This window comes from Propithecus coquereli, unplaced genomic scaffold (genome assembly GCF_000956105.1).
Source record: "Propithecus coquereli isolate 6110/MARCELLA unplaced genomic scaffold, Pcoq_1.0 Scaffold95, whole genome shotgun sequence".
NCBI lineage: Eukaryota > Metazoa > Chordata > Mammalia > Primates > Indriidae > Propithecus > Propithecus coquereli.
In genome coordinates, this window is record NW_012155840.1 from 7,426,264 (window position 1) to 7,450,422 (window position 24,159).

Genomic DNA, 24,159 nt, shown 5'->3' on the forward strand with positions numbered 1-24,159 from the left:
AATGGAAAATTTTAACTTCATCATATTAAATGATAAAGAAAACGCTACATTAATTTTGTGGAATGTAGCTAAAATAGTACCTGGAGGAAAAATTTAAGCCTCTAAGCTTACATGTGAACAAAATAACTGATGATTAATGAACAATAGCATACTAAACTCAAGAAAAAGGAAAACCATAAAAAATTTTTTAAAAAACTAATAAATTAGTCAACAAGGTCTAATGAAAAGAACTTTGAAAAGAACTAACAAAATTCAAAATCCTCTATCAAAGACTTATTAAGACAAAGGAGAGAAAGTGCAAATAAACAATAGGAAGAAAAAATAAGAATATACCTACAGTACAGCACGGATAAAACAGATAAAGGTATTATAGATAATTTTATTGCAACAAATGTGGAAGCAAATTTTTAGGGAAATATAACTTACCCCAAAACTGACTCCCACAAAAATATAAAAATCAAGAAGAGTCCTTTATTAATGTCAAATAAGGAGTTTAAAATCTTCCTACAAAGAAAACATCAAGCCCACAGGCTTTTAGAAGCAAGTTCTAGGAAAAGATAATTTCAATTCTATAGAAATTCTTCTAAAGAATAGAAAAGAGGAAATATTTCCTATTTTATGTGGTTAATATTACCAAAGCAAAAAATCCTGCAAAGAAGAGGAAGAGGAAGAAACATATGGCCCAATCTAACTCAAGAATATAAAAGCAAACATTTTGAATAAAATACTAGCACAATTAATTCAATTGTGGGGGGGAGGGGAAACCTAAGAGAACAAGACCAAATTGGGGTTAATCCAAGAATTCAAAAGTAGTTTAACATGACAAAAATGTTTGTCAAGCACCATATTAACAGATTAAAAAGAGAACAAAACCATCTGTTTATCTCAGTAGATGCTGAAAAGTTATCTGATAAAATTAAAATCCATCCATGATTTTAAAAAAATGAAAACAAAATTCATTACAAAACAGGGCTAGGAGATAAATTCCTTAACTTGACAAAGAGTAGCTATGAAAATCCCATGCAAACACCACTTTAAATGGTAAATTATTAGAATTGGTCTTCTCATAATTAGGAACATCATGTTTTTATTGGCTCCTACTGACTCAGGACCACAAAAGGCAGAGGGAAAAAAGGATAGGAAAATTGAAAATAAGGACATATGTCATTATTCATATATGATTGTCCAAACAGAAATACGAAAAGACCTATACAGAATGAATAAGTTTAGTAAGATGGTTAGAAGCAATAATATGCTAAAGTAGACTGCATATTCACACATCAGCAACCAACAGGAAACATTTAATGCTCATTTATAATAGCAATAAAAAATATAAAGCACCCAGGAATAAAGAAAACATAACTAGGTAGACATTTACCACAAATTTCTTAACACTTTAAAGACACTGGATTCTTATGGATAAGAATACGCATCGTCCACAGATTCAATGTAATTTCAATCCAAATCCCAACAGAGTTTTTCAAAGAATTTAAACTGATTAAAAAATTTATATGAAGATAAAAGAATGATGTAATAGAACTTGTCATGCCATATAGTAAACCTCCTAATGAAATGAGAGTAATTATAACATAGTGGTATTGCTGCAGAGATCAACAAATTGACTGATGGAACAGAATTGTACACGCTCCCCAACAGACCCACAAATATACAAACATCTGATGCTTGACAGGGTAGATCATCAGGGAAAGCATAAACAAGTCAATGAAATATGCTGAAACTGGTTTTCTATATAGGAAAAAATTTAATTTAGACCCTTACACCTCATACCATACATAAAATCCATTCCAGATGTTTGAAAATATTTCAATGTTAGATAAAACTTCTAAAACATGTCAGAAAAAAAATTCAGGAAAATATCTATATGACCTTGGGATATAGGAGAATGTATTAATTGTGAAATAAAAAGAATTAACCATTTAAAATCTCTGATCACATTAAAATTAAGAATTTCTATCAAAAGATAAAGTGAAAAAGGCAGTAACTGAGCAAATTAGGAAAAGATATTAACAGTAAACAAAATCAACAATATCTCTGGAATACAAAAAGATCTTTAATAAACAAATAGAGAAATAAGCAGAAGACATGAACAAGCATTTCACAGAAAAAGAAACATGAATGGCCCCTGAAATATATGTTCAATTTCATTACTAATCACTGAAATGCAAAATAAGATAATGATAATGATATAATTTTATGTATCTACTAAATGTGCATAGAGGAACAAGTTTGACTAGAAAACAGAGCAATAGAAAACTTCTTTGTATATGTTGGTATTAGACTCTAAATTGTTGTAACTATAATATAAAATAACATAAAGCTAAAAAGAATAAAGCTAAATAGGTAAATGTTCTATGATCCAGCAATTTCATTCATAAGTATACAACCTAAAGCAGTATTTCTCTGAATGTGGTCAGCAGAGCAGCAGCATTAGTATTACCTGGATGCTTTTTAGAAATTCAGATTTTTAAGCCCTACCCCAGACCTACTGAATAAGAATCTCTGCCAGTGGGGCCCAAGAATCCTCATGTTTATTAACTCCCCATGTCATTCTCATTTACCCTAGAGTTTGAGAACCACTGACTCAACACAGCGGTGTTATTCAAACAACTGGTTCATAAGACTGGAAAGCAATATAGTGGATGGTATCACTGTGTGTAAGTCAACCTGTATACAATAAAATAGATTGAATCCCACGTAGTAAAGGTAAGCAATGCTTATGAAACTTTTGTCTCATCTGTCAAAATATATTTATTTATGTATGTGGGTACCTGTTATTATGGAAAACATATTTCTTACTATGGGTCGCAACCATAAAAATCTGAAGTCTTGCCTGGGTATACTGGAGACATGTACAAGAAAATTTATAATTGCAAAACCAAATAAAAAGGGGTAATCAAGATATCCAGATAAAAGAGAATGGATACACAAGTCATTATATAGTCACTCTATGGACTATATACAGCAGTGAAATCAATAACATGCACCAACAGGGACAAATCTTACAGCGCTGAGTAAATAAAGCAAGTCACAGAAAATTACAAAAAGTATTATACCATTTTCATAACAATCAAAATAAACAAAGCTGAGCAAACTGAAGAATACAAACATTTGTTGAAAAACCAAGTTTAAAAGCTCAGGAAACTTTAGGTGAGTAATTAGATGCAGGGGAGGCAAAGGAATGGACTGGGAAGGCGTATACAGATGATTTGGTACTAGATATGTTCTAATTCTTCTTAAATTGGATGGTAGGTTTATGGTATTTGTTTTATAATTCACACATAAAATACATAAATCCTCCTATTTATCAATTATAACATAACATTTTCATCTTAAGAAAAACTCAAAGTTCCTGATGTCTTGATGTTCCTGATGTCTCCTAGTATCTTATGGAGTAGCAAGGGAAATTCATATTCAGACTCAGTGGATACTTATTTATTAGCTGCTATGAGCAAAGCACACACATTGTCTCATTTAGTTTTCTTATGAGTCCTGTGTAGTGGAAACTTGGCAAAGAATAGGCAACCAAATATGTGTTGAGTGAGTAAGTGCTTGAATAATTTTATAATATTAAAAGAGAAAGAGTTTTTATGTATAATAGTTCTACTCTTAGGAGTTAAATGAAATAACATAGATGATTAATTATAAAGAGTTGCTGGTTTATTCTTATCTTTTCCACATTCTACTAGTTATTATCAAAAGTATAATGAGAAAAATACTCAAGTCAAATAACTACTTTCTCTGGAAGTATATCTGGTCAAAGGTGTAGAAACTAACAAATTATATGGCAGAGTTAGCTGTATTACTAGAGTTTCTGTATTACTAGAGTTTCCATTTTGCCCTTAAAAGTAGAGTTAGCTAAATCTGAGGCACATATAGGGTGGGGAAAAAGCAGAGGGGTCCTAATACAAGAAAAGAAATTATTAATACCAAGGCTAAAAAAAAAATCCGTGACACATTTAGTCTAGGCACCTTAATAAGCACTATAGTTTAAAAGTGCAAAGTCAAAACTATTTTTCATTGGATATATATTAATGTAAACAAACTCACTTGGAAAATGGCTGCCTTAAAAAGTTATTGCCATCCTTTCAAAGAACTAGTTCCTTCACAGGGCTCCTACATATGTATGCTTTTGTTTTTTAAATTTGATTCACTGTTATATACCTACAGGACTTGGAATAATGACTGATTTCTAATAGGTGCATAATAAGTATTTGTCTTTGAATGAATTTATACACTTATTGAGCATTTACTACACAGTAGGCACTGGGGAAATACCACATCAAATATGTTACAGTCCCCATCCACACAGAGCTAACACAAGTGATTAAATAAAAATAAATCATGCCCTTCTTCTTGAACAATTCAGTCTAAAAGCTATTAGGTGGGGCCAAGCAATGTAGGTCACAGTGGGCAAAGGGCTGGTTAAGGGAGAAGAGGCATCTATACAGTGGCTGGGAACCACTACAAGGGCCTGCTCTTTGCAGAAATGGCTGAATCCAGGGCTGGAACAAGAATAATACAAAATGAGCCTCGAACATCCTTTTGTAGCAAAAAAGTAAGAAAGTATGCAAAGACTGATCAGAACATGTCAAAAGGATACAGAAACCAGAAGAAAGGGGTTCCTACTGGCCAAATCAGGATAACTTAAGTATGAAAATAAATGATGATGGTAATGGATTATAACCCATCAAAAAAATACATACCCATGAGTCCTTGATGATAAAAATAAGAATAAACTTAAGACTGAGGAGGAATGAGATGTTTACATTTTCTCAAAGTACCTCCCCATGAAACATTTACTAGTTACAAAGAGAAATAAAGTAAATTTGCAGTAGAGAAGCCTGGCAGACACCATTTGAATCAAGTGATCGGAGTTAACATCAGCAGCAACGGTACAATGGAAATCATGATCGTGTGACATGGTACAATAAGGGGAGTCCAGCATGCCTTCTGTGATATTCCTGCCAAAGATGCATAACCTGCATCTAGTCATGAGGAAACGCCATATAAATCCAAGTTGAGGGCCATCTACTAAATGATTGACCAGTGTCTTCAAAATTTTCAAGTTAATGAAAGTCAAGGAAAACCAAGGAACTATTTCCAGTTGAAGGGGGTAAGACATGACAACTACATGCTATGTATGATTCTAGACTGGATCCTTTCACTATAAAAATAAAGGACATTACTGGAACAATCTATAAAATTTGAATGGGATCTGATGATGAGAGGTTAGTAATGTATCAACGCTAATTCCTGACTTTGATGGTTGTATTGCGGTTATATAAGAGAACACCCTTGTTTGCAGGAGCTAAACACTAAAGTATTCAGGGATAATGGAGCCTCAGTGTTGGCAACTTATACTCAAGTGGTCAGGAAAGAAAAGTTCCTTGTATTATGTTTACAACTTTTCTGTAAGTGTGATACGATTTCAAAAAATTTTTAAATTGTAGGGTAAATAAATAGCATTTGAGAGAGCCCCACATCTCCATCTGTGCACAGTGGACTAAGGGACCCTGGGAAGGGCATCTAAATCAGAAGGTGTCCACAAAAGGTCCTCAGTCTGTTTCAATTTACTCCTTTTGGCTCTCTCGGCAAGAACCCATGACATATTGAGCAGACCTATTAATAAATTGCACCATATGATTCTTCTAAGAGGAACCCAAATACCATCCAAAAGAAACCAAGGCTTCCTTATACAAATTAGATTTGTCAGCTAAATTGAGGCTTTCCTAATATAATGAAAGACAGTGGTTTGCTTTCAAAAATGCCAAATGAGGTTGTACTTCCATATCACACACAAAAAGCAAACAAACAAAAACCAGACATAATCTGAAGGCCTGGGTTCATCTCCTTTCAACTAAAACATACTGTCTCTGTCAGACTGTAAACTTGTAATATAAATTCAAAGGTGTATGTGGGAACAATCTTTCTATGGCTTAGTTGGGAAAATCAGCTCCAATGGGTAGAATCTGTGGTAGAAGCAAGACAATTTTACACACATTCATTTTGACCATCTAACAGATTTACATAAAACATCAGCTTTCTGAAACAGAAAACATTGTTGTTTTTGCCATCTTTGGTCTTTAGGGGCTCTCAGAACATGCTTGGGCTGGAACAGGGAATGAGGTCTAATGAAAAAGTTTCTGGATTCCCAATAAAAGCAGCAAATGTCTTAAAAGTACCACATTTTTCTCTTCTAAAAGCACACCAGGGCAGTCTGGACTGACAGGAATTTTTCTTTGTTTCTTTCTTTTTTTAAAAAAAGAAACCAAGCTGGATTATTTTAGACCTCTGAAAAGATGAGAATTTATTATCCCCTAAAAACTGACCATGGGTTATGCTTTGGTATAAAGCAAAAAAAAAAAAAAAAAAAAATTCAGCGTTCATTCATTGTATACCCAGAATCTGGCATTAAGTGTGCCCCACAGTAGGTACTCAAATATTTTAAAATGAAAAGTACTTATACTTCCTCCAGATAAGTCCAGCACCAAGCTAAAAAAAAATGCCTCTTAGAAAGAAAGTCTTATTTTTGTTTTATTAAACACTCATAGCTACATGGGCAGGCAATGGGAGGAATGAAGGGTGGTATCTGAAGGCAGGAAGGGGCAGGGCAAGACTTAGGAAGGGCCTGTCGAACTTGATTTTCAGAAGCAAAAGAAATCAGTTTTGTTCAGGGAACTTTAATCTTGAAAGCAAGAAATAAAAACATAAAAATCTTCTGCCAGAAGTCTTCCAGGACTTGAGAAGCATCTTGGATTTCCTGAGTCTATCCCTTGCTTCAAATATTGTCCACCATTTTTAGATCATGTATTCAAAGGATCGTGCATGTGTATTGGGCAGTCTGGGTGGGAGATGACTATCAAGAGGCCGAAGCAGCTTTCCCAAAGAAGAGAGAGCAAGTCAGCCACAGTAAGTGGATTCTAAAGTGTATCACCATCCTCCTTTCTTACCTTGAGGAGAAACTCTTTTACTATCTAATCACTCAAAGAATCACCACTACCCCATGACTTATTTACATCTCTACTTGCAAAAACCTGGTTGATTACAAAGTTATTTTCTTGATATTACTGTAGGCTTTTTCATATGCCATTTAATGTTGGCATTAACCACTCCTAAAAACCACTTCTAAAGTCATGCATATCCTTGCTGTTCAACTTAAAAAAAAATGACTCCAAAAATTCTGCTTGCCTCAAATGTATGGAAAATGAAAACTTAACCAATCCCCATAGATAGGTTGATGTTGGCTTAAGAAAGTTTGAGGGAAGGGGGATTTCTAATTATCATTTTCTCTATACAAACTTCATTTTCAGAAGCGAGAGAAATACAGGGAACTTCCACCTGTGAAGCAATAAACGAAGGGATAAAGTCTGCTTGTTGCTCACAACAAGTGAGCCAGGTTGTCTTCAGGACGGGGACTTGAGCAAGATTGCTCTATTGGCTATAGAGTGAGTAAGAGAAGTGGCTCTGGGGACATATTTTATTTTTAATTCCTTGTCTTCTTTTAACTGCATTTCTAAAAGAAAGTTAACATTGCTCTGTGTTACTATAGAAAGAATATGCAAGAACAGTGAATAAAAACCCTGACTCAGCTATCCCTTGTGCTTGATCAATCATTTCAGTATTTGATACCTTAGTTTACTAATCCGTAAAATGGGGAGCTTAACCTATTATATCAAAGAATCTCTTCATCTATAGAACTGTATGATGTACTCATTTTATAGCCATGAAAATAAGGATGGACCCACATGCCCAGAATCTAAATGTATTAATAATAAATGTGTTAATGGGTTTTTCCTATATAGCTGTCACTGTGCTAATCACTTCTTATGCATTATCTCAGGTCATCCTCACAATTATATAGCCTGGTAGATGCCACAACACCCCATTTTACAAATGAGCAAACAGAGATTAGTAATATGTCCAAAGTTGCATAGCTACTAAGCGCCAATACCAGCATTTGAAAAAAAAGTCTGTTTTACGAGTCTGTCCCTTTAACTGCTGGGCTATATTCACCGCACCAAAAAAAAGCAGGAGCAAAGTACAGAAAATTGAGCAGTGAGAAAGCTACTATACATCTCAACAAGAAAGGTTTTATTATTACCTTCAAGGCTGATCAATTAAGTATAGCATTTTACCAAGTACCTCTGAGGCATTCACATCCTGTGTTGCTCTTGCAGTACAGAGGCACATACATCTTTGACCTCAAGACACTTTCATTTAAGAAAGGTAAATCAGAATAAGGAATTATGGCACTTTTTTAATTAAAAAAGAAAAGTAAACTGAAGCCAGAATAGAGTATACATAAATAAACCACAAAAATCTCTTCCAGAGAAGAGTAAAACAGAATATAATACAGATAAAACAATCCCAGGGGATAGTGTGGATGGAAAGAGAGAGCTCAAGAAACCTGACCCTGGGAGAGGGGTGTGATGGACAAAAGAAACCAACCCTGTCTTTGTCAAGAGTAGGAGCAGAAATCTGGCAGGGAAATAAAAATGGATATAAGGGAAATAAGAATCAACTAGAACAAGTTCCAGCCCTAGCCCTGGAACCCCTGTGAAGAGTCAAATCAGAGAAAGTCCATTTTAAAACTGGAACATAGTGGAAGGTATTTTTTATTAATGGTTATCTAGAATATTCCTGATCTGGACTGTACTGATGCTCTCTTTGCCAAAGTATTCAAAACTCAAAATTATCAGAATGTAAATTCCCTACAGCAAGGGCTACATTATTCAGCGGGTCTTCCAGTTTTCGTAGCCATGTCCTTTCAAAGGGTTGGGCTGTTTTCACAGTCACTGGCATTTGAAATCCCTGATTTAGCACAACGGTCTTATCAAAAGTCTTCTTGCTCCTTGTGCTTAAACCAGATCTTTATAGACATCTGTGAATGCTGGATAATAGTGTCATAAGCTAAGAGCACAAAGCAGAGTGACAGAACAAGAAGTCAAGCTAAACTGCAGAAAGGGAATGGCTATTCGAAACTGGAATATTTTGAGAACAAATTTTCAAGAAAGCTTGCTTTATTATTTCCCCAGATAACTCCTGTCTAGACTAACTCAGACAAGATCATTTTGTTTTAACACCAAAATCACCTCTTTTTCTGTACCTATAAATACTGGCACTGCAAATGGTTGTGCAGATGGTGCCCTGCATAGGAAGCTTGGCCAATGGGATGAGGATTTGCTGAAATTCAGCTATGCTATGCTAGCTACGCCATGTTCCTTGGGCTGGGACTTCATAGGGTGGGAAGAGGTGGGAGCATTTATTTTTAATTTGCCCAAAGACACCATGGACACCATATGGGTAGACTTCTGTCTACGTTACCCACACAAATCCCTATCTTGAGACACTAAGAGTTCATGCTAAGACTGAAATTTGTAAGGTCAACTAGATTTTTATTACACCTCTATTTTTATTCTAACAGTTGAATGAACCAGTTTGTTCCATGGATAAGGCATCCTTATTTCACTCAGTCTTTCCATTAATAAAGGCTTTTTATATTTAACAGTTTCACACTACCCACAGATCCCCAATCTATCCTGTAAGGGGAGGGAAGGCAAAAATGACATTTATAAAACAAGTTACAAAATCTACACCTACAATAACCTATATTAAAATATAAATCTTTCCAGATAATGGATCTATAATGGCTCATCCAGTCACAAAAAAACTAGACTATCATACTTCTATACTGTCAAACTCATTAAGGGAAAAATCTCAAATTCATGCAAAACAGTTCTTTTGTTCTTAATATCATTATAATCTTTAGGTCTTAAGCCAATGACTTTCATCTTGAGAAGCAGAATGTCAAAAGGGGAAAATAAAAACATAAGCAATAGAACACATTACTGGTAAGTTCTTAACAACCAACCAAAAAGTTTACATCAATTTTCTGAAGTGTGAAGACATGATTAAAAGAATAAAAATAAATTTATATAGTTTTAAACCTATGAAACTTCTGTTTAACATATTAAATGCAAAATATAGACATTCAGTGCTGTCTTACCTACATAAACAATACAATGTAAAATACTGACAGAGGTTCTCGTCCCTGGAGACTTTATAACGATTTCTTTACTTTTCTTTTCTTTTTTGCTTTTCCAAGAAGTATACATTTTCTAAAACATTTATTTTAAAATCAGGGAAAAAATTAGATTCCTTCTTGAAGCTAAAATATGTCTTTCTAGTAGAACACCATTATTATGTCAAATCCTTGATATAGAAATGTTTCATTTGCACCTTTCCAGGTAACAAAAACTGTGGTTTAACCCAAAGCATAATAAATCTGTAGTAAAAAGAGGCCATTTCAATAAATAAAACAATTATTTGCTGACTGCTTAACTATGTACCACATTTTATTTAATAATCTCAAGTGGGAGGAAGGAGGTATTATGCATATTTTAGATTTATACCAACCTAAAGCCTAAGGTAAATTAGCAGCAGATCCAAGAATTGAATTTGTGCCTTCAGATATCAAATGAAACATTATTTCTGTTACACCCTGGCTATGTCCCTTGTGGTAATAAGGATTATTATATTAAACCACCTACTATCTATACTCCCTGAAAATGAACTGCAAATGTCTATTTCAAAAGTCTCAGATATTATTTTTTTTAACTGCTACCTTCAGATCCCAATCACAGCCAGTTTTTCTTAAAACTCAGGGAACAAAAATCAGAAAAAAAAAATGTTAAATAATAGCCTCCCTTTTCTTTCTCCCTGCCTCTTATCTCAAAAATATGATTTTATTTAATATTACAGAGTATGAAACGTCAAAATATCCAATGGAGACAATCAAAATAGGCAACTCCACTCATAAACAACTCCCTTACCATCTTAGCAGAGAATGAACCCAGACACAGTATTAGACAAATTTTGTACGCAGTTTTGAAATAAGTGCATTACGAACTAGTACCTGAGCCAAGAAGGGAGAGAGAATCCAAATCAAGTTTTCATATTTTTGTATTTAAACAGAGAAAGAATTATTTTTTAATTTTAAAATTCCCCAACATTCACATCCTTTAATTTTTTTCCTTTTCTGTTCATTTCTTATGTTGGCTTTTTGTGCACTGGGAGGAGGAGCTGGGGGCAGGTTAAGTGATGGCTTGCTTTCAGATATCACAGAATTCCTCTCAAGACTAAATTAAGGTTACTACATTAAGAGCATCCTACATATAGTCAGCTAAACTGCTACTACCGGGAGGTCTGCAGAAAGAAATGTAGCACATCTTCCAATATCAACAGCTAAACACTCAACAGAACTTTTTTTAGTACACACTCCAGGAACATCTCCCTGTCTCATTTCTTTGTCTTTTAGCCTTTGCTTGGCTGCTACCATTATGTAGTAATGGTATTTGAGCTTCAGGTTGAATGAAAAGTATACCCCCACATTTTTCCTCTTCATTTAAAAGTTAAATAGGTAGGTTTGCTTTATATCACAGATATTTTTTCTGCATATTTTCAGAAGTCTGTAACTGTCCTGCTATCAACTTGCGTGAATTTCAGAATACATCAAATCATAAAGCCACTGAATAGGTTGAGTGACATAAATAACTTTCTACTTATCATGACCATGCTTTCTCTAAAAGAATTTATGAGATCTATGTTACATTTGGAATTAAGGCTTACAACTTTGACATTCTATTTATCATTTATATGTATGTTCCACTTTCATGATTTAATTTTCCGGGGGGTGGAGGGAGGCAGCCAAAGATATAGAAAGGGGGAGAAAATACCAAATATGACAGAAAATTAACTTCTAGGGAACAGCCACATAAATGAGGCAGCCTGCTTGATCTTACATTTATTAAATAAATCACCTTTTATCAGTGCCGGTGAAAAACAGCAGCATTCTTTTATCTTTGGAGGCAGACAATTACAGGATGATACATATCAGAAAATAACAACAACAAAAAAACCACATGTTCCAAAACAAATATCCAAAAATCCAATGAAGCTGTCCAGTGACAGCCACTAAAATAATCTTCTCTGTATTATTTTCTTTGAGTCATTTTTAAAATATGCATCCAGCTATCCATCTCTAGGCACTGTCGAGATGAGTTTGCCACAAAAGCCACTTATATTTTTAGAAGCCAAAGTCTTGACAAATCAGTTCCTAAGAACATAATTTGTTACACATCGAAAGCCTGAAAACATAGACCTTGGTTAAAGAGGCTTCCGTATCTTTTTGTAATCTTTCCAAATGTAAGTATGTGGGAAAAGTACCCATAAATTTAAGTCAAAACCGAAACACTTAGAATATTTCCAATTTAAAATACATTAAAATGTGGTCTTCGAAAGGAAATGAAAATGGCTTTTTAAGCATATGAAAAGTTGCTCATCATCACTCACAAGAGAAATGTGAATTAAAAATGAGATAGCATTTTTCATCCATCAGATTGTAGGGGCGGTGGGGTGGGGAAAGACCTTAATAAATCACCTTGTGGAGACGCAGGCACTCGTACACACTGTTGGTACAAGCACAGAGTGGTATAACCTTTTTGGCAGGAAATTTGTAAATGTCTACCAAATTTAAACTCCACTTTACCTTGGAACCACAATTCTACTCTGAGGAATTTATTGTACAGACATACTCATCCATGTGCACAAAGAACTATGCACAAGTTTATTTACTACAGTATTGCTGGTGGCCTAGAGGAAAGCTCATTGTAACTATGCAACTCACTGCAACTATGTCATTTTGTACTGTGTATTTACTTATTCAAAAAAATTAAAATTTGAGGGGGAGATAATGTGATCTGTACAGTTTAGAAATTACAAGTGTTCTCAAGTCCCCTACAAAGGAAATACTAAACCACCCTACACAATATCCATTCCAGATCCTTGCAATACAATGCTCTGTTAAGATGCCTTGACACAGATGCATTAGTGAAAGCTCCTCATCTAAGATTCCTTTGGCCCTTTAATAACCAAAATCCCCGCTGGAGGTCCACTGATTCCACTTCACACTAAGCAGTGTTTCAGAAAGATTCCAATTTATTCCTTGCAAAACAGATCATATATAAATGTAACTGTCACTCTGAAAAACAGGACTGCATTATGCTGCAGACTTAATACAGACTGAAAGCATGTTCCCCATGTCTTCTCCAGCAAATCTTGCCAAATGGGCGTCTGAAATGTCCTATTGAAACAGGTGGTGTCTGAACAGAATTGGATTTCTGCCTATAGAAATCCTAGTTTTAACAACTGCTGTGGTTAGTTTTAATTTTCAGTCTTCAAAATTAACTGCTTGCCAGTGATTCAGAAATAGACTGAACAACATGTTTAGACTTTGCCCTGTTTAATTGAGGAAAGGAAGAAAGAAGGAAAAAAAGGAAAGAAAGGAAGGAAGGAAGGAAGGAAAAACACACATACACACACATACACTCACATACACAGGCCAACACCCTACCACCATACCATAAAGAACAACAGAATTGGCAGGGCGCGGTGGCTCACGCCTGTAATCCTAGCACTCTGGGAGGCCAAGGTAGGAGATCACTCGAGATCAGGAGTTCAAGACCAGCCTGAGCAAGAGAGAGACCCCATCACCACCAAAAATAGAAAAAAATAGCCCAACTGTAGTCCCAGCTACTCAGGAGGCTAAAGCAGGAGGCTCACTTGAGCCCAAGAGTTTGAGGTTACAGTGAGCTATGATGATGTCACTGCACTCTACCAGGGCAACACAGCAAGACCCTGTCTCAACAACAATAACAACAACAACAAAAACCAGAACCACAGCAGACCACTTGATTTCCAGGCCAAAAAAGGGGAGCAACTGTAAAATAAACTCAATTCTCCAAAGATGTTTGCCTTTTTTGTACTTTCTTTGTGGAAGCACAAGGATGCAACTACCTTGCTGGACATACTACATGTGAAATCTTCTAAGGGAACAATAGCTTTGAGAAGCTTTTAATCTGCTAGAAATTTAGAATTAAGAATGATGCTAAGAATCAATAACTTTTCCAATGAAAACTTACATCTTACAAAATGATATCCCAAACAGAACTGAAGTTACACTTGACGCAAGCAAAATACAAACAGCCAGAGTATAAACTCCTTAAAGAAAGATACCACAGGCTAATCTTTAAACACAACACAGGTCCATCAATGTGCTAGTCACACGAACTGGTGCTAAGAATGTTTTCCTATGAATAAATGTAGAGCAGCTTACATTAAATAACAGCCTTTGGCCTGGCGCGGTGGTCACGCCTGTAATCCTAGCTCTCTGGGAGGCCGAGGCGGGTGGATTGTTTGAGCTCAGGAGTTCGAAACCAGCCTGAGCAAGAGCGAGACCCCCGTCTCTACTAAAATAGAAAGAAATTAATCGGACAACTAAAAACATATAGAAAAAATCAGCCGGGCACGGTGGCGCATGCCTGTAGTCCCAGCTACTGGGAGGCTGAGGCAGGAGGATCGTTTGAGCCCAGGAGTTTGAGGTTGCTGTGAGCTAGGCTGACGCCATGGCACTCTAGCCCGGGCAACACAGTGAGACTCTGTCTCAAAAAAAAAAAAAAAAAAAAAACCACCTTTTTTCACTGTACCTGTAAGTGCTTGATATAATATAAAGGTGGCTAAGCATCTGTTGATCAAGGGAAAAAGAACCAAGACACTGGGCATCTACTGTGTGTTACATACCATGGCTACACATTCCCTATGGGAATGTCTGTTTCACAGCTGATCAACAGATTCGAAAAGATGCAATGACTTTTCTAGGGTAACCCAGCTGGAAGATGATAGAGATGAGGTTTTTACCTAAATCTGCCTGACTTTACTTTTCCAATTGTTTCACATTCCCTCCTACCAGAAATCCAGAATGACAAGTTAGTAGAATGATGAGTTTTAGTAATATGACATACAATATCTAATATACAGAATTTCTTTGCTTTGCTAATACCCGAAAGAAAAGTTCATCTTCTTTCATCCACTCTCTTAGAGTAATGGATGTCAAACTCCTCTGTGCTGTTTTTCAGTATAACTGAATTCCAGCTACTAAGAGGGTGTTAAGTGAATAGAGAGAAAATCATCTATTATGATTATAAATCCTTTAATCCTAACATCCTGATGTGTACAATTTGAGGATCACTGATCCAAAAGGGATCCATCAGTTTATTTTTTTGAATGGGAAATAAACAGAAATATCTCAACGGAATGGAGAGGTACTTCTCAATAGGGTATATTTGGTCCTTTTGCTTAAAATTCAAAGCAGATTATATTTCTCTTTGCCCTCAAAAGTTTATTGCTCACTGCTCCCCCCTTCCCCTCACCGAAGAATAAAGATCTCGAAATAAAGGAAATCTCCTCCCTTAATAATATAACAATAAATATAAATAACAATTTATAAATAAATGTATAATAATAAATATAAATAATAATTTTTAAAAGAAGCTGTCAAGTTGTTCTTTTCCATTTTCTGACCCCTACCCTGTGCCTTTTTCTTACTTAAGTCCTGACAGGGGCTAGGTCAGGACTTAAGTAAGAAAAGAAATTCCCTATTTCCCCAGCAAGTTATAATGAGGTCTATAATTTAGAGAAAATTATCTTTAGGGTGCTGTAAAAGAAATCATTCTGTATTTCGACAGTCTCAGAAAATAATGCTTAAATCCAAATGGGCACTACCCACAAAAATTGTTTTTCTTTTAAAGCAAGATTATCCTTAATATTAGGGAGATCTCAACAGAAGAACACAGGGTACATTTCTTCCGAGGGAGAAGTATAACAAGATTTGAGACTATTTAGAAAAATGGTTACGGCATTTAAAAAAAAATGCAGTGAAAAGAAGAAAATGTTATTGTCAAAAAAAAAATTGTCATGGGGCTATAGGTTTATAGATTATGAAATAGAAAAAATAGTCAAGTTTTCAAGAATCTCTGGCAAAAAGTTCTTTGGAATTATTTTCTTCTAAGACCTGAAGAACATTTTTTCAAAGATGCTGCCAGCTCTAAAAACCTTTCTGATCTCTTGGAAAGTGAAGTTCAGCTTTTAATAGTGCCATGTACTTTTGGTTTCACAGAAAAAATTGAAGGAGAAGGAACACTAAGTTTAGCCAAACACTAAGTTTACTCCACTCTTGTCTCAAGTTATATATAATGATTGCACATAGTACATACATAGGAGGGTTCAATTTTTTTCCTTTAAAGGTAGGACATATATATCTATGTTACACATATAATATTTAGGTATAAGGACCATAGCACCCCCTCTTCTATCCCAAAACCCAGCCCCTCCAAAAAAAATTTATCTTAAGAGACATAGTCATGAACAGAAGATTTCTAGTACAATCAAAATGGTTCATAAGTTAGTAACACCAAAATAGGATGCATTAATGCTAAGACAAGATAAATCTTTAAAATATCAGTTATAAATAATATAAAGCAGTCAAAAATCTAGGTAAGCCAAAATATGTATGTTAGTCTATTAATTGTTTTTTTACATTTCTATAGAAGGTTACTTTAATCTTCCCACATGAAACAGACAGAATTTGTGGGATTACAATCACTTCAAATGAATTTTTACATTTTTATTTTATTACAAAATTCTCTGGAAACAGTTCCTTAAAAAACTTGTAATATTTCAAATAGTGTGTGCCTGGAATAGTGTATATTTCAACTTATTATTTTAGAGTTTTCAAGACACAATCTAATTCTAACAGGAAAATGTCCGTAGGCTTCAAACAGCACTTAAAGAAACACAAAGAAGTAAAGTTAGAAGTCAAAAGTGATCATTCTGAGATAAAGGCTGAGTGGAACAGAGGATGAGAATCCACTAGTGACCTTATCAGGACACAGTGCTGCCTTATCGCTGACTGTGACCTCTATTCCAGCTCACAGGCAACCCTTGATACTCTGGGACTAAATGGCTGCTTTAAAAAGTTCTTGTGTCATATTTACTTTTTCCTACAACCGTTACCAGAAGCCCGATGTACTCGAGATCCATAATTTACACATTCCAATTCCCTATCCAACTACATATCCAAGAGGGATAATCAGACGCATAAAATGTCACCCTCATAAAGAGAAAAATAATGAGGATGATTAGGATTTAAAGTGAACCAGCTGACTGTTAAGGGCACAACCATATGTAAATAAATAATATCAACACTGTACTCTTGATAACTATAAAAAGAATAGGGCTTTTTTTCCAAACAGCTTCCTTAAAAAATATATCATAAGTTCCTAACTTTAAAATGAGTTGTGCTACAAAAGTCCATTTATTCATGATGCTGCATATCCCCATAGAATATTATAAGTGGTGGTTCATTTCTGAAGCTGGCCCACCAATACCTATTTAACCTATAATCTACTGGAAAACAGTACAGTGAAAAATGAAACATGGTAAAAGTACTCGCAATACTTCAAATATGTATTAATAGTTCAGTTGAAAGGGAGGAGCCTGGCAAAACAGGACTCAAAAAAAAAAAAATGGAGTCTTCCATTACCCAAAATGTTCACGCAATTCTATACATATATACTACATATATATATATATATATATATATATATATATAGGCAATGTTCTCATGAGAGCAGCCACAGCTTTTCTGAGGTTCTCAAAGTGGTTGTCCATGACCCAATAAAGGGAAAGAACTGTGCCACAAGAAACCCAACTCTTTCCTGAAAGCCCTCAGGTACAGTTTATCAGTAAAATGAAACATCTTGACAGGTTATGGTCTACATTTACACATGCTTACAGAAAATGATAACTTCATGGATACAAAACTGTATATTAATAAAAACTTTCCAGAAAAACTAATGGAAGAGAATCCTAGAGTAAAGAACGCATTTCAAAATAGATGGGGTCTGTGTTGCCCAGATAAAATGGCACAGGAAGTTCATCTGAAGTAGGAGCTCATGATCCCAACGACACTCATTTCAAAGGGGATTTTGTCCAAAGTGTTTCTCAGTACAGCTGACTGTACAGATGTTTGACATTTAAAATGTTTGTTTGCAAGAAACTCCACTTACAATTCTTCTCCATTCTAGCCAAATCACAGGGCCAAAAATTTACCGCATTATGTCTTTGTCACCCTTATCTTAAAAAGGGAAAACCATCCTTTACCTACATTAAAATTCAAATCAACAAAAATATGTATTTAATGACTCAAACGTGTAATATGAGTGGATACACCTTTTCTATTAATCATGATCCAGAAAATGTGGACAATAACTCCTTTTTATACAATTTTTAACATGACTTTCAACTTAACCCAAAAGTTTTTATAAATTGATATAACCAAGTCCAGACAATGTTCTTTTCTTAACTGAGGATAGTTTATTGCTTGGTTTTCACTTCTGTCAAAGTAAATGTCAGCTGCATAGGTCTTCAGGTTGCTTTAACCAACAGTTTAGCAAACACTCATATCTACTTAAATTTCATTGTTTGCCTACCTCTTCATCTCAAACTATGAGTCCACAGCTAAGCCATTAAAGTACTTCATGTTTTTTACCTCTCCCAGAATATTGTTATATTTCTTAACACATCAGCCACTAGTTTTTTATAGGAAGGCTTTCATAAGAGAGTGCCACTTACCCCTCCTGCCTTCAGCAACTTTCTCCTAAAGTCCTCTGTGGGGTTGTTGAAAGTTAGCTTTTCACAGCGTAGGTGATTCACTGGTGGATGGCCTTCAAGATGCAGGAATAAATCATAATCAAAGCGAACTTTCCTAGGTTCTTCCTGTAGGTTAATAAAAAATTGAGAAAGAAAAGAGAGAGTTAGGCATAAACAGAAATTTTAAAAGCAAAGGTTTAGTCCTCATAAGGAATAGGAAAGATGTAAGACATCTAACAGCTATAGTGTCATAGTAGTACTGGAAGAAAAACGATCACGGAATTATCTACAAAACAAAATGGAAATATCTGATAAATTAGTTTCTTGTGTTAGGGGAAAACCAAAAAGAAAAAACTCATCATCTTCCCCACAATCTCTCAAGTGGTGTGATACCACCAACACAGCCACCCAACTAGAAACCTAACACATCCTTCCTCTTCCCTACCTACTACACCATCAAAGGCTGTCATTTTCTCTCCTAAATAACTCCTACTGCCCTGCTCTTACTCATTGTCAAAACATTATAGACTTCTTCCTCTAAGTAGGTCATTCTACTTCAGGATACATCCTCTGCAATTCGTCCTTCATGCAGGCCTCAAAATTATCTATGTGAAACAAAAATCTAGCCATTTTTACTTTCTAGTTAAAATTTCAACAGCTTCCAGTGGCCATTGGGATAAAAACCTAATCTCACTTGAATGTCACATGAGGGCCTCCTTAAACTGGTGCTTGGCTTCATATCCCACCATACCCCTTCCATCCATCTGATGGTCCAGCAACACATTGCTGCTGGTTGCTTCCCGGTACCTACCATGTTCTAGGGTAATTCTGGTTTCACTCTCGCTTTACATCACTACCTTCATTGCCTCCACTTCCTAATCTACACGGATAACTTCTCAACCTTCTCCACTCAGGTTTCACTTTGGGGAAGCCTTCCCCACTTCCCACTGCCTCCCCTCTACTTTGTGCATCTCCCTCTTATCCTTGCCACGTCTTAGAATAACCGTCTTATCTCCATTCACCCTGCTAGATCATAAGACTGATGAAAGGAGGAACAAGGTTGGAATCATCATTGTACCCTCAACAACTAGGTTAAGTGCCTGCACATAGCAGAAATGCAATAAATATCTGTGAGATGAATAAAGAATGGCATTTTCCTGAGGCAAGAACTAGCAGGAAAAGATGGCACCCTAGACAAAAGAACACAATAATTAGAATTTCATGATGCCCAGGTTCAACTCTTAGTCCTACTTTAGTTGGCTGAACATTTATCCCTCTCTACACACTGATATTCGACCATCCAAGGTGAAATGAAGACTCAGGATAATAATGGTAACTAATATGTACTTTAGCATTCATCTCATTTAATTCTCAGAGCTCTCCTTTGGGACAATTATGAGCCCTGTTTTGTTTTATATTACTAACACATGATGAAACAAAGTGATTTGAACCCATTTCTTTTGACTCAAAGGTCGTAGCACCTAAACTGTCAGAACATAGGCATTTCTTACTTCAAATTCATGGTTTCCACATCCTATCCAAACCTCCCCAAATCACAGTCTCTACTAATTTCCTCACTATCTCTACACTTCCGCTACAATCTAGAATGACACTTGCTCCCTACTTCCCTTACCAGAATGCCATTCTCTCCCAGCCATTCTTTCTCAGTCTTCTTCACAGCCTTCTTCTCTTTCTTCATTGACCTTTACATGTCATTTATTTTTCTGCAAAGTTTCCCAAGGAGATGACACCCATTCAAAGGCGGTCAGTTCTGCATGACCGTGACATCCCCAACTCTATCTCTGGCCCAGCTCTCACTCGACTGCCACATGCATGTGGCTCCATAGGTTTACCCACAGCAGCATCACATTCATACAGTATCTTGAACCAAAGTTATCTTCATCTGTCTTTTCTCCTATTCTCTACATCTTGGCAAACAGCAATCCTAACTGCTTGACAAGGTTAAAATACACAAAAATCATTCCCGACTCTTCCTTCTCCCTCACTCCCCACAGTCAAATTTTCTCCCGGTTCTATTTAGTATTCTTCCTTAGAAACTCTCAAATTTATCCCCTTTTCTCTGAGGCCATGACTATTGCCTGAGCTTAGACCTTCACCATTCCTCATCTCCTCTTCTCTTCTGTTTTTGAACTTACCTCATTCTACTTCCCACAATGACAAGAGAATGATCTTTCTAACACAAAATTCAGGCTGTATCTTTCCACTGATACAAAAGCCTTTAATGGTTCATCATTTTCTATAATAAAATCCCACTTCCTTGGAATAATCATTATAGTTTCTTACTCCTTTCTTGCATCTCCTTTGATCTCTTACTATACTCTATCCTTCTACAATTTTGAAGCACTTGCAGTTTTCCAATACTTCATATTATCTCATTCATTTTGCCTTTCACGAGCAGTACTCCCCACACCTAAAATGCCCTCTCTCCCAGCATACCTTCTACTCCATCGCCTGGTTAATGCAAACTCGTTATTCAAGACCCAGGTAAAGCATTACCTCCTCTATAAAGTCTTCCTCACCCTCCCAATATGATCTGAATTAGACATCCCTCTTATAGCGTTCCTCTATTAGTGTAATTATCACACTGAATTATGACCATTTTTGGCTTAGCTGTCTCTTCTCTAAATTGCATAACAGTCAATACAGTCAGCACAACCTTAAAAGTAATTAAAAAGGAGAGTAGTTTTCTGCCATGTAATTGAGAGTATAAATTGGTAATGTCTTTTTGGTAGACATTTGGCAATATCTTTCAACATACTAAATGCATGTGATGTTTGACCTAGTAATTCTACCTCTAAAAATCTTCCATAGAAATATTCAAATATGGGTACAAAAATATATTATAAAATGTTCATGGCAGCATTTTTCATAATAGCAAAAAATTAAGAATGATCTGTATCATTACCATGGAATACCATTCAGGTGTTTAAAAATACTGACTCGGAAAGGCAACTTGCTAAGTGAATTAAAAGCAAGTCACGGAAAACTATTACATTAATAGTATGATATAGTATGCCCCTGCCAATCTCTACACTGATATACATTTTATCTATGCGAATGCATGGGGAAAAATCTGGAAAGGCTACACCAAATAGTTAACAATCATTAAATGGAGTCAAAGGAATAAAACTCCTAAGTTTTATAATATGGATTCCTGCATACTTCTTTAAAGAGAAAAATATATTGATGAATACAATTAATTACCACCATAAAAAGAATGAGGTAATGACAACATCACTTTATAGTCCACAACAGTCTAAAATAAAACAAAACAAAAACTATCACTTTTCAATAAAACTAAAAGTAAGGACCATAGAAAGTGACTCTTTTTCTCTGGATCCTAAGTATAATTCTTTTTAAAGATTTTTTTTTTAAATAATAAAAAATAGTACCCATAAACTTGTCCTCTGGCCAACTGAATATCTTCTTAGAGGGCAGACATCAATATTATGTCAATCTACACTCCTCAGAAAAGATTCTTCGAAGTTCAAACAAGAAAACATGTGTTTGTTCTATATATAAAACTAATACATTTCCTAGAGGTGGAAATCTGGTTTTGGCAACATCAAACCCCTCTCTGCAGAAGCTTCAGTCCTTGACATTTACTCATGCATTTTTTTCTGAGAACAGACTGAAAGAGAGAAGCATAGGATCCTTTCAAACCTAAAGTGCCACAATCGATTATGTTTGAGAGTGCCTGTTGGGTTTCGAGTTTCTGAAACATGCATGGTTCTCACAGATAGACTTGTTTTGTTGAGCACAAATACAAAATAAGACAGAATAAACACACACAAACTCAAAAGAAGTACTGACACTGTGCTGCCCCTCTTGACTCTGACAGCTCAAATAAATGAGCAAAACTGAAGACAAGCTCATTAGAGAAGCAGAGAAAGCAAAGGAAGGCATAGGGATGGGACCAAAGACAGAATGATATCCTTAATATGTACAATCAGGACTCTACCATTATCACATGGAGCTCTGTTTGCTGCTTTCTCTCATGCCTGTGCAAACTGTGAACAACACTTTTTCATAAACCATTACTATAAAGGATGTTATTCTTCAAGACAGAGTCGAGTAAACTCCAGAGATAATAAAATCATACTCAAAAGAAATGAAATGAACATTCCAGGGCAACAGCCTAGACCTATTAAATTTTTACCAATGGATTATTTCAGTAAGAAGAGAAATAAGAAATATATCCAGTTGGACCTTGAGGATATTATGCTAAGTGAAATAAACCAGACACAGAAAGACAAGTACTATATGAGTCCACTTACATCATGTACCTAAAATAGTCAAATTCATAAAACCAAAGACTAGAATGGTGATTACCAGGGGCTGGGGAGAGGGGGGAAATGGGGAGTTATCGATCAATAGGCATTAAGTTTTAATTAAGTGAGATGAATAAGCTCTACAGATCTGATATACATCATTTGTACCTACAGTCAACAATAATGTATTGTACACTTAAAATTTGTTAAGAGGCTAGATATCATGTTAAGTGCTCTTACCACAATAAAAATAAAAGTTAAAATTAGAAGAAAAAAAGAAATATATCCAGCTCAGATATCCAGATCAGAATATAGCAAAAATTTGATTTCTAAGATACTCTAAGATAAATTAAAAGTGATCACAAAGTAATGTTTTTAATTAAAAAATAATAACACGTAGAAAAGTACTTAAAACAGTATATCCATGTATCCTCCAATAAGATTAAACAGATGTTAACAGTTCTACCAAATTTTACCTTTTTCTTTAAAGAAAAAAATTTTATATACATAAGTTTCTCCATCTCTCCTCCCTCAGTAACCAACGCCCTCAAGTTCAATGCCTTCAATGCCCTGTGTTATCATTTCAACACATGCTCTTATACAAAATAGGTACATTTCCATAACACCATTTACTCGAGTGGTTTATAAAAAACAAACATCAATGATATTATAACCACACATATACTTCGGCAACTTTTAAGTTATTATTTTTGAGACTCACTCATGTTGCCACATTAAGTACAGTACAGCACCCTATGGAGTATTAAGTTACCATTTATTGATCCACATCTCTATATAGGGCCAATAATTATGTATATCCTACTTTTTTATGTGAAACAGTGAAATATATATGTCTCCTTGTGCACGTGTGAAAATAGCAATCATTATTAAGCATGAAATTTGAAAGAAAACTTAAAACTAGAAAATAGAAATTAACCTGAATACTAAACACAAAACCTATTTAACAGTGTTTGGCTTAAGTGTCTATTTTATAAATGACCCCCAAAGGAAGAACCACTTTCCATTTCATATGCTGCTTTCTTCCTTCACGTTTAAAGAAACTAAAATCCCTCACAAAGTGAATAATACACCTTACAGTCATAAAAAAGACTACTCAATGTGCCTTCATCATATCTTTTTACTCTGTTCCATGAGTTTTAAGAACACTAAATATGTGTGTGTGTGTGTGTGTGTGTGTGTGTGTGTGTGTGTGTGTGTGTGTGTGTGTAGTTAGGGAGTGGTACTTGCTGCCTCTTTATCCTTCATTTGTTTTCTATTCAAACCTGGTGTACAGTTATTT

General features: G+C 35.3%; 1 protein-coding gene across 1 annotated transcript in view; it reads right to left on the minus strand.

The window, feature by feature from the left end:
• The window catches only part of MLLT3 (myeloid/lymphoid or mixed-lineage leukemia (trithorax homolog, Drosophila); translocated to, 3), a 281,858-nt gene that overhangs the window by 95,345 nt on the left and 162,354 nt on the right, over positions 1-24,159 (minus strand). The window contains exon 4 of the mRNA XM_012665014.1: positions 18,550-18,693. Coding sequence (XP_012520468.1) covers positions 18,550-18,693 — 144 coding nt within the window. The remainder of the gene's footprint in view (positions 1-18,549; positions 18,694-24,159) is intronic.